The sequence below is a fragment of the Electrona antarctica genome, assembly GCF_951216825.1.
Source record: "Electrona antarctica genome assembly, chromosome: 15".
In the NCBI taxonomy this organism is placed as follows: Eukaryota; Metazoa; Chordata; class Actinopteri; order Myctophiformes; family Myctophidae; genus Electrona; species Electrona antarctica.
In genome coordinates this window covers 25948311-25960866 of record NC_136796.1, presented here as the reverse complement: position 1 = coordinate 25960866, position 12556 = coordinate 25948311, and the positions used below count along the sequence as shown (strand labels likewise).

At 41.8% G+C, this 12556-nt stretch overlaps 1 protein-coding gene and 1 long non-coding RNA gene across 2 annotated transcripts; one reads left to right on the top strand and one right to left on the bottom strand.

The window, feature by feature from the left end:
- Positions 1–5504: 5504 nt before the first annotated feature.
- On the bottom strand, positions 5505–11124 carry LOC306938005 (T-cell differentiation antigen CD6-like; the record flags this gene model as incomplete). The annotated part of the gene is made up of 9 exons (XM_079522027.1): positions 5505–6315; positions 6430–6540; positions 6726–6797; positions 7461–7583; positions 8799–8951; positions 9357–9422; positions 9686–10000; positions 10437–10751; positions 11088–11124. The coding sequence occupies 9 exons, from the start codon at positions 11122–11124 to the stop codon at positions 6206–6208; spliced, it is 1302 nt and encodes a 433-aa protein (XP_079378153.1). The 3' UTR covers positions 5505–6205.
- A 198-nt stretch (positions 11125–11322) lies between these two features.
- LOC306938566 lies at positions 11323–11947 on the top strand. Its single transcript, XR_013791750.1, has 3 exons — positions 11323–11411; positions 11625–11696; positions 11826–11947. It is a non-coding gene; the product is annotated as an uncharacterized lncRNA (long non-coding RNA).
- The last annotated feature ends 609 nt before the right edge of the window (positions 11948–12556 follow it).

The following is a 12556-nucleotide window of genomic DNA, read 5'->3' as shown; positions in this document are numbered from 1 at the left end:
TCTTTTTCATTTTCTGCTTTGTTCTTTTTACAGGGATCGGGGGCATTCGAACATGGGGCTAAATATGCTTTTTTACAAAATGTAAAAAAACAATGCAATGATTTTGTTTTTTTTATTATTTACTATAGTCCTACTAGACCCCACAAAATTACATCTGGCCACAAGAGATCACAGGATCTACTGAATGTGAAGGGAGGTACCTTAGGGAGCTGCCATACTGTGTTGTAGGCTCAATATGTCAGTTTGTCACCTCCCCCTTCACATTCAATAGATCCTGTGATCTTTTGTGGACAGATTTTCTGGGGTCTCTAGTAGGACTATAGTAAATAATAAAAAAATAAATCGCTATACAATTTTGTAAAAGAAATACATATTTTGCCCCATGTTCGAATGCCCTCGCCCCCCTGTAAAGAATAGCTAAAATCGCTTAAACTAAAGAAAAAAATGAATACTCATCTTTTACTTTCTCTAATAACAACCTAAAACATGATACTTGGTTGAAAAAAATTCAAGTTGTCCTTTAAGATGATCCATATTTTGTTTATGAATACAAGAAAATGGTTGCATCTCTCTACTAGCATTGCAATAATGACAGCTTATGGCATAATGTCAGCAGCTACTGGCCAGATAATGGACATTGGCCCAGTTTCTCAAAGGAACCGGGCCATTGACATTTTCCTGGATTCTACCACCCTACCTTTTAATATGATTAAAACATGTGTTGTGTTAACTCAACAGCATATTTTATGTGTTACGTTCATTTTCATTTAGACACCCCCAAGTTTATTTTTCATAGAAGTCTATAAAGAAAGTATCACAGCTAAGAGAACCCATTTGTATCTTTATTACACCTCTTATAGTGCTCTCATCCTTGCTCTCTCTCACTTACACATTGTGGGAAGCTGTTGGCTAAGGAGAGGCACATCAAATTCAGGCAAATTTTTTTACAGTGGGCAAAGAAGACCAAAGAGGCTGGCAATGGGCCAAAGGTTGTGGACCGTAGTATGTTAATGGTAATACATATTTTTGTCTTTCTATTTTTATATTATTATATTGTAGTATTTTTGTACTATTATATTTATTTCGTAGTTGTAGACTACAAATGTTTTTGTCTTGTTTAGGCACTGGGTTTATTGACTAAGTCAGAAACTAGGAGACTAAATGCAACCTACATTTCATACTGCTGTGATAAAGACAACAGGACCCCACACACACACACATGCGCACACACGCAAGCACGCGCGTGCGCGCGCACACACACACACACACACACACACACACACACACACACACACACACACACACACACACACACACACACACACACACACACACACAATTGTACCTGCAAGTTTTTGTTTCCATGCCTGCCGTAGTTTTTTTAAGTAAAATTATTCTGCTGAGAACCGCACACGACAACCAAGCTCGTTTTATGGCAACCCATCTGCTATACACTGCAGAGTGAGATTGATGGCGCTGAGTCTGACCCTGAATGAGTGGTTGCCACACAGAGCTCTATGTTAGTGACAGTGTCCAACATGCAGTACACACTAATAAACCTTGGTCCGTCTGGTCAGAGACAAACAAGAAAACGCACCCATAAATTCTTACTCTGGATCGGGCTGGGGAATCGGAAGTGGAACTTGTTTAAAAAAAAAAGAAGAAGAAGAAAATTAAACGTTGGTACTTGATGAATACTGTATGTATGGAACCTGGCAGTGTTTGTGTGAAATTGCTGCCACTGGAATTATCTTACCAGTTAAGCTCTAATATTGGCATAGAGATCTTGCAAAATCATTCATAGATTTCAGACACACTGGAACGTCTTGTACTCTACAGTCTAGATGACCTTTTTGCCCCCAGTGACCAGACTGGTTAACACTGACTACAGACAATGTATTCTCCCATAAATAATGCTTTAAGCACCACAGGCTCCATTGACACTCAAACGGAAGTATACTTTATGGTCTCCAAGCACCACTGACCAAGTTTAAAGCATAGCGTAATTCTGGGTGTTGACCTGATTAGTGGGCCACTGAATGTGTCTTGGTGGACAGGCAGCCAGGGACTGTTAACTGCAGCAAGGTGCTAAGGAGAAAGGTTAATGACCTAAACATCACACTGCCAGGTCGCCTTTCAAGTTGGGCTTCATTTCTCTATAAAGACGTATAAAGGTGTCTTGTAAAAAACAAAGCAACGTTTAAGTAAGTCTAATTCTGAGAGTCCTCTCTTCTTCACAGGCTCAAATAAACCCCCAAGTTGTCGGCACGAAGGAATTTGAGCATTTCATTCGAGAGTTCCGTCTTCGGCGTATGATAAACACTTTAAACTTGATATAACCACCCCGTGGGTTTCTAATACGTGTCTGGTACAGTAGTCACAGGAAATGAGGTAATGAGGGCCTCTCCGTGAGGGCACACAGCGTGTACAGCAATGCACTGACCCATGGAATGCAATGGAAACCCACATAGGGCCACTGAACTTAAAAGGTGAATTGGATCAGGGCCCCTACTCAGTCACTTGGCCCAAGTCCTCCTGATGAGGGCTTAGTGGTAGCAGTGAAAGCAACCTAATGAGTGATAAGTAATCAACACTATTACCAGGCTGCACCAAAGCAGCCGAGAGCCAGCCTACTGAGCCCAGCATGCGCTAAAGCCATTTTACAACATGCAGTGAAAGCTACAGTAAACTCTAGCTGTGTGCCAGGCTAATTCAAGCATCAGTGGTTACTGATCTGCATTGAAGGCAGGGAGAAATACTGGTTGAATGTAATGACTTTTGTATAAATCTTTGGCTATTTCCAGGCCAAAGAAAATGTTTTGATTAATGAGCTGCAGTGTATTTTTTAACTTGAGTCTGTAGCCACCATCTGTGGTTCTACCTAAACGGATGACTTCACTGGCTTATTTTGGCAATAGTCCACCCCAGAACTTACTCCCGACAATCAGTGTTGGGTGCCAATACAAAGGATAATTCAAGAGCCAAAGGAATAAGGTCATAGTGAAGTAAGACACTTTGACTATATAACCATGTTACTGTTACCTTGGGGGGAGGTCGGCGTAGTAGAGTCCGGTGGCAGGGACCGTCACGTCCAGGTCGCCTACCTGATCCAGGTCCCCCACCTTGGCGGTGCCGACAGAAATGACATTATCAGACGCTTCGGGGGAGAGGACTGGGACAACGGAATCATGACAGAAGGAGTACAGGGAGTCGAGGAGGAGTTCATCATCTTGTATCTGATGTAGAATGGAAATTCTTCCTTCCAGCTCGGATACTTTCTTCTTCAGATGGAGACACTTTTTACAGCCCGGTGATAAGGTGAGTGCCGTCATGGTGGTGGTTGTTGCTGAGGAAAAAACAGACTGTGGCCAGTAAAGTGGAAATGGACAGGAGAAAGACTAAGTAGATAACGTCAGGTAGACAGGCAGTGGTGCAGAATACCACGTACCCGCGAGGGCCACTCAAACGGTGGCCCGGTGCGGAGAGTAGACTCAGATAAAGTGTAGACGTGGCACGTATGGTAGCGACAGCGATCCAGAAAGTCACCTACCGGCGAGGGCCACACAGATGGTGGCCCGGTGCGTAGATTTGTCTCAGCGTGGTGGTAGGCAGGCTGGTCATCCCTCGGTGGATGGAAGGTGCCGTGGTTACTGCTGTCAGCAGTCCGGTGGTAGTAGATGAGTGAAGTTAGCCTCTTGGCTAGCAGCTGTCAGACTGGCTAGTGGTTGGGCTGGCAGCTGTCAGACTGGCTAGCAGTGGGCTAACGCCGGTTGCAGATCCCGTATGACAGTTTGGACATAATAGTCGACGACGGTGACAAAGAGAAAAGGAGCAAATGCATCCTGATGCATTTGTTTGATAGATAGATATTCCATTAAAATAAAAAAAAGACCCCCCCACCCCACTAACGAACACCGGCAAAGCATTAAGTCAAGACTTTTGGGATTTGCACCGACTAACACTAAAACCCTGTTCACCAATTAACAGTCTCAAGAATTCCTATACAGCTTATGGTCGGCCCATATGATCAATACATGTATGTTGTTTATCTTTATTTAACCTGTTAATGTGGCTAGAACTCAATATGGGATTAATTCTAGTAGGGAAATGAATAGCGAAACATTTTCACTTTTCCTGGAATCCAAACTGTATTGGTCTCTGTGGTGAATATATTGTTTATTTTCTTGATTCAGACATTACCTGCCCTACATTATTTCCAGACTTCTTGTACAAATGTACCACAGTTCAAAAGTTCAAAACAGGGCAGGATCTATTGTTTAGACACACTAAGCAACTTATGGACTTATAGAACTGTAATCCTTTGTGTGTAATTGATGTAATGAATAAAGTAAAAAAAGAGAGGGTCTAATCTTTTGATCCCTGGAATACTACAAGCTCCTTGAAATACTGCAGTACTTAATTTCTTCCCCTTGATGTTGAGTCGCTGCCGTAAATCTGCAGTTCTTTAAAATTCTTTATCAGCCTGTCAGTGTGGAATCAAATGAAAGTAAACCCAGCACATGAGCATAAGTGCAGGGAGCGCCTGTGATGTATCACACTGCGTGCTTTGAGATGAGATCTCCCGTCAAGTGGTGGGTGGGCCAGTGAACGTACCCGGCTCTCTGGCATGTTAGAGAGATTGGGTTTCATAAGAAGATTGGTCGCTTAATTCATCTGTTTATCTCAATGTAAAGCTGTGAGCGAAAAAGGACGAGTGAGACGTATGGGCTCACCCCCTCCCTCTTTTCCTCCTACATATTCCTCCTCTACTCCTCACCAGACTTTGTGGCCTGATGCATGATCACAACGACCTCTCACATGCCATCAGCTAAATCTAACACTGTTTATCTAAGATTCACCATTACCATCTAACCTCCCTTAAGGTGTAACAAATGTTCCAAACTTTTCCAAAATGTTTTTTTTCCGCCTGGCTATTTTCAAATAGCCAAAGTATAAAATAGGGCTGAAGTGGTTAAAAAAATAAACTTTGAATCAATTTGTCATATTTACTTTTCTCCCAAAAAGAACAAAGTCATCACAATGGCTCGTGCAATCATCCAAGCAGACGCAGGGCTGATACTCTGCAGCTGCTGGGCTGCAGATGTGTAATGGACGATGCGGAGGAGCGGCCGGTGCCAGGTTTGGTTTCAAGCCACAGTGACGGTTTATGTTGGCTCTCAGTCAAGAGACTCAGGACCTAGTCACTGTCAAGCGCCTCTTTCAAAGCTTCTTCTTTATTTCTTTCTTTCTTTCTTTCGCAAGATGTTGGTATGTTAAATATGTCATGGTTTTACCAGCTATTTCTGTTATTTACATGAAGGGGGCATTTTCAAGTGCTTGAAGCTTGAAGCTGCAAGGAACTGTTGACTTATAGTGCCACCTTCTGGTAGAACCCAGGCCTTATGGTTAGGGTTTCTAGTTAATGTACAAATGATGGATACTACAAAAAACAGTACTACTGTATTTTAATAGATAAAAGGTTATAGAACAGGGGTGGGCAACATTGATGATGGAGAGGGCCACTATATTTCCACACTTACTCCAGAGGGCCACATACATTGCTGTCGGTCGGGCAGAAACCTCTTATCTCCATATTTTAACATTGTTGTAATTAATGCCATACTTTGTCATTCTATGTCACACAAAGTACCAAAAAAAGCCGATCTACAAGCTCAAAACGTGTCACAGTGCAACGTGTTTTGAACTTGTAGATCTGCTATTTTCACTATTTTTTTAAAAGAATCCTGAAAAGTATAGAACACTGGTTCTTAACAATTGGTAACAATAGAAGAATGACAATTATTCACAAAACATCTAATGTGTAGCCGTCTAGGCACCTGTGCTGGTAATCCAGCTTTACAGCGTGTCGCAGGTTCGAGTCCCGATCCCGACGACCTTTGCTGGGTGTCACCCCCCCATCTCTCCCCATTTCCTGTCTGATTACTGTTTACTATTACTGTCTATCAAAAAAGGCAAAAGGCCAAAAAAATATCTTAAAAAAAAGAACATCTAATGACGTCTGACTATTGCCATGACGCTGGAACTGGTTCAGTTAACTTCTGTATAGAGAATTGTAGGCTACATGAAGTGACTGTCAAGAGCAAGACAGATAGCATGTTGTTCGTCTGGACTTCCTCAATGTTACTATGGATCCATATATCCCATAATTATATGGGATATATGGTGGGTTTACCTCCACTGTTTGCTAGCACTGTCCTATGTCGTCATAGTCATCTTCTGTGGAGGAATCATTGGAATCAGGACTCACAGCACAATACAGTGAGCCATCCTGTTCACTGTCTTCATCTGTCACTCCTGCACACGACAATATCATATCAGGACAATCATTAAATGCAAAATCAGATTAATTCAAGCTTAAACACATGTAATAGTGGGATAGTTATCAGCTGACATAAATAATTTATTCACCTGGATCCTGACAGTTAATAAACTGGCTTGCAGAGTGGAGCTGGTCATTGTTGAAGCTGGGTGTTTTGTCACTGGTATTATGGTAGACAGAGGACTGGTATTCTGTTATCCCTGCACAGAGAATCCACCCATTCACAACCAATCATCTTATCAAAAGTTACGTTTGGATGTTTACTGATTGCCTGACAGGGGAATTCAGTGGATTCAAGTGGTTATCAGGTGCAGTAACAGCAACGATAAAGATACAAACTATGAAAAGAAACATAAAATGTATGTTGATAGAAAAGGAATCTTACCAGGAGTTTCCATACACAACACGTTTTCATAGCCTTCCCCAGAGTTGGTACTGGACGAATCAAATGAGTCCTCTGCAACAAAAACAAATATTGTATGTCTGTGGTTAGCATGATTCTAAACTACGTCCGTATATAGACATAGTAACGCCCCGCCTGCCTCTGATTGGCCTACCGACACTGCCCGTCTTACCAGACCTACAGGTAGTAGTCTGGTGACTAGGTTTAGGTTACTCCGTGGTGGGAAATAATACAACATATAAGTATGGTATAATACAAGGGACAGAGAATGACAGCTTGGCACGCACGACGCTCCAGAATGCAGCCTTGTAACTTGTAACTTTTATTTTTGTAGAAGACACGTATGCCGTAATATGATTTGATTTGGATGTGTTCTGAATAAAGTGTTTGTGTTGATTATCGTGTATTAATCTAATTATAGTAAACTAATTATTAACTATTATACTAAAAACGATAAAGATGAAGGGAAAAGAGATCTTTTTCCAGTACAATAATGTTTCAAGTTTATACATACAAATGAATTACATTAATCAGTACTGCAGATCAAACAGCAGTGACAAATTAAGAACTTTGTGCAAAATGTATCAGGTCTCTGAGACCCGATGAAGACCAGAGGCAGGCGAGACATGATAGCTAGTTAGCTACACACATTTACATTCACTGTCTATCATACTGCATGTAAAAAGAGCTGAGATGAATTGACCATCATCGACTCACCAGTTCCCTCCACTGCACTGGTAGTGACCTTGACATGGTCAGACTCAACAGGGTCTCGGTAGTCATTTGCCTGATGTAAAGGCCTCATCTGTAGACTGATGTGTCTCGGTTGAATTATGAGAGCTATAGAGACAAAACAAAGAACATGGTTGATTTGATATATATTTAAATTGCGACCGCAGGTCGGATTTACTATGAAAACGTGCAATTCCCGTCAGTCAGTCAGTTGGTTGGTTGGTCACCCCAGGCATGACCATATGGTCATGCCAGCAACTCTACGTCTGACCTGAAAGCAGGCTCAAACCCTTAGATCTTCATATATGGAGCTGACCTGTTCTGACATTCCATATGTTGATCCTTCCCCATCCATCCTTCCTCTTCAATGTCTCCCTTTTGACTGATACCTGTCCATTTAAACTCTAGACGGGCCTGCCCCAAAGTTGCAGCCGCGCCCGGCAGCCGGCGCAAACTAGAGTTCTCAACAGGCCCGAAAACGAAGGCCCGGCCCTACCTGGGCCCTCATCAAACCCTGTACACTCAAGACACTGCCCCCACTGCCACACTAAAGTCCTCATCAGGCCCGAAAATGAAGGCCCGGCACTAACTGGGCCCTCATCAAACCCTGTACACTCAAGACACTGCCCCCACTGCCACCCTTAGATCTCCATATATGGAGCTGACCTGTTCAGAAATTCCATATGTTGATCTGACCACATCAAAACCCTGTACACTCAAGACACGCTCCATATATGGCCACAGAATTTATTCCATATGTTGATCTGACCCCCCATGCCAAAGCGCCAGCGCTCGCCCAGCAGTCTGCTGTCACCTAGGCGGATGCGTGCACGCGACCTCGCCCGCTTCTCGCCCTCAGGCGTACACTGGTAATAATACACCAAATTTATATAACGCTTTTTGCTGTACTCAAAGTTGAAATTTTGAATTTCTTTAGATTTTTTAGGGACGCCAGGTTGAAGGTTTCATGAGAGGTGTATTTGTTTCCAATATAGTGCTTGGTAGCCCAATGATGCAAATAGCCTGCATCCTGCATCCTTAGACTCACTCAATGGAGAAAGGATGCAAACATGTCACCCTCTGAGATTCCTGGGATACAATACTGTACTAGTCTAGCGTCATTGAAGTAGGACTCGTAAAATGTCCCTGGCACCCATCTAAAAGACCACTCCTGTGACCCTGGACCCATTACATTGAAAACCTATTTACATCACTGGTAGCCCATAGATTATTATGATACCATTTCCATGTGAAGTTATGCACGTGTAACATAACATCCTGAAGTTGAATCAAAGTGGTGAGATTGTTCATGTGAAGACAAACCATTTCTTCTCCTGTGACTGTGACAAAGCACAGAATTTACAATCAGAGCGATGAGGAGAATAAATGACAATGCGATGCAACCAAGCATCTCTGGAGACAAGGATGAGAGACTGTGAAACCAGCTTTCGTTTGGACGGTCTGTAGTTGTATCAGCTGGAAGATAGACAAAGTACATAAATGAAAAAGTCACAAATCATAAAATTATTAATCGTGTAAGTTATAATAGACAACAGTAGATAATAGTAGTAGTAGATGCCTGTTGTTACAAATCTGGGTCCATGAGTAGTTCATAGTTAGCATTATTACCCAGTTGGTTTTACTTATAGTGTGGTAGGGTAACTAGATGGGTGGTATTTAAATATTAAATAGTTATAGCTAGCTTGTCAATAACAGAAGAATAACGTTTGAAAAAAAGCAGTATACCAAAATGAGAATACATTTGATTGTCTAAAATGAAATTTGTTGCATTGTTCTATGTGGCTCCGCCAAAATAGGATAAAACAATGTTTGAAGGGTACTAATTCTATTTGACATGGTTCAGGCAAGTGGAATATTTACCAGTCATCCAAGTGGTTATTAATGATGTATCAGGTGTGGTGGCCAATACAGCAAACCCAAGTGAACCTGTATGATGAATGTGATAAATGTATGCAGTATTAGAAATCAGTGCACCATATTTAGTTGGATAATGGAAAATAATTGAACGACGGCAACCATCAGACAAACAAGTTCCACAAAGCAAGCTAAAAGGAATTGTATCATTCATCTCTGACTGATTTATACTTGGTAGCATGCATGCAAGGTGTCACAAACCGGAAATAGCAGGTCTACTACCTCATAAAACAGTACAAGTTACAATGGCTTGAGTTCTTATGTAACATACTAACCAGTACAAATAAGACCTGCTGCGTTAGAGCTGCTGCAGAGAATTTTGTTGTTGACCTTCTCTGTACATTCCCAAAGATCCTTGTGCTCTTTCTCACACACATAGTACCACAATGATTGGTTGTTGTGTGTCAAAGGAATGTGAAACTGTTTGTACTTTTGTTCCTCTTCCCCGCAGCCCAACATGGAACACACCATGGAGGCTTCCTGTTTAAACCAGCAGTTGTCACAGACCGTTCCCCATGTTCCATTACGGTGGATCTCCACTTTACCAGAGCAGCGATCAGCGCCTCCAGTCAGCCTCACCGCTCTCATCTCTGCACACGGACGTAGGAGGAGTTAAATAAGGGAATACATTAGAAGGATAAGACAATTAAACATATACGAATCTTTCACATGTTTGCTTGTCTATACTATGGAATTATATATATTTTTGTAGGGGTGCACGATTATGAAATTATGACCGATATCCGATCTCCGATTATTTGCAGGGTCATGTCTGCCGATACCGATTCTGACCGATTCCGATATTATACAGAGGACCACAATGAAAACAAGCCTAGGCCCTAGGGGCTTGGCCCAAAGCCTGTTAATAAATGTATATATGTATATGTATATTATATTATATTATATTTAAACATCCATGCACACGTAGGCTATACTGTAAAAGTAAAACAAATTCTGTTCTCATTTTTCTTTCTATAATTAACTTTGAACTGAACTACTGAATTGCCCACATTTTACAGTACATACCTGAGCACACCACCCCAGCATCTTCCTTGTGTCCACAATCGTGGCTCTCTTCTACAGTTGGGCACGCCCACAGGTTCGTCTCAGCACCAGTACAGTTCAGTTCATCCAGATAGATAGGACCACTGCCCTGTGGAAAGGATCCACCTTGCCCAGTCACATTCAAGGCATAGCCACAGTCGAGCTGAGCACAGACCACATGACCCTCCCTCACGTCCCACTGGTCGTCACACACTGTTCCCCACCGACCATGTTTCCACACCTCCACCCGACCAGCACAGCGATCCGATCCGCCTACTAGCTGTACAAGCTGGTGGTCTGCGGGCACACACAGAAGTCAGGGGAAATGGGTCAAATCACTGTATGTTTGGTGTGTATCTGTACAGAATAGCCGTATTTCAGATGCAAGCCGCTTTAGCGGATAAGCATCCTTACCACAAACAACTTCCGAGATTGCAGAACAATTTATTTCTGTGGTCTTAGAACAATTCAGAAGTTGACGATCCTGGTGCACACAAGCCTGGAGGCAGGTGGCATTGATTGGTGAGATGTCTTCCTTCAGGTGACTAAATGCGCCACAGCCATGATCCTGGCAGATCTGTTCAGTCAGTGTGTCTCTGGTCTCTGGTGTAAGTGGCAATAAAACACTATCACCACTTCCAAGACCAAGAGACCAAGAACACCTGTGCATGTGGATCTGTAGGACAACATATGACTCTGCAGCTGTGGAGAAATAGAATGATGAGTTTAATTTCACTATTCCAAAATATAACTACCATATTCATCATAATCACTAAATTATGTGCTTTTAGCCTATTGAAGGCCATTCACACTGAGAACTATAACTATGTAGCACTGCCCCTTTAAGGCTAGTGCATAAAATGGGTGACCAGGTTTGAGGCCTTGTGTTTGTCCAGAAGCCTGATTTGAGTGTTTGTTGGAGACATGAGGTATACAGCCTACTGAGCCTAGTACTTGGTAAGAAAACATCAAACAAATGTTGATGCTTGCATAATTCATTTTGATTATATGGGGATATATTTTAGTGACATTTTCTATTCCAGTTACTGAGTTCGGCAGGTGTGATGTTTTGGGGGGTGGGAGCTGGGATGCTAAAGGGTAGGGGAATGGTTTTAAGAGGGTTTTTGACATGGGGACAATGTTAGACTAATTTATCCTGTGTATTTCCAGAGCCTCCATGTCCTTTCCTGGGTTAACCACAGCTGTGGGTTATTCAGTGGGAGCCTTGAGTATATTGACTGGGTAGGTTTTGGTATTTTGTTTTTAAGTCATTTTGCCATGTTTTGTATAATAACTTTGTATTGAGGGATTACCAGATGTATTGTGATCTATTGTAGGAGGACAACTAACTTAACCTACAATCTTTCACAGTTTTCCCCACCGTGCCATATTGTATTTCATTTGAGACTGGGTTTTACCAGATTGGTTGTTGGGTCATTATGCCATAATGGTGTTGAGGTCATCTTCCCTTCTGTATTTTAACTTGTTGAACAATGTTGAATAAACTTGACACTTTTGTTACACCAGCCTCTGGTTCTGTTCATTCTGAACCATACCAAATTGGGGAACCTTACCATGTTCAGTTATATTGTAATGGGTAATTATATGGTTAATGTGTTTGTAGGATCCCTCACTCCTATTTGTGAGGGTGACATAGTCATTTCATAATATAGCCCTGCTACAACCTGCTAAAACTCAAGTCAAGTGGATGGCAGAGTTCACACAAACTAAAAAAATAAAAATACAATGGCGTATATTAATTATCTAGTATTAGTTATCTTTATAGTTATAGTGCTCAGTGCTGTGAATGGCACGACGGGAACCTCTTTTTGTAACCATATCTTTCAGGACGGGAACCCATTTCGGTACAATATACAGTAGGCCTATATAGCAACATACTTTTCTTTTATTATTATTTTTGAATACTTTTTCTTTTCTTTTTTGAAGGGTCCGGAGTGGACTTGGTTTTGAGTTCTGTGGCATTATTTGAGAGACGGTTGATTCTGAACATGTGTATAATACTGTATACAACATGTAGCTATCATGTTGATGCATCATCATTGATGCAGTCGAAGTGCATTAGGAAAAGATGGATGGAAAAA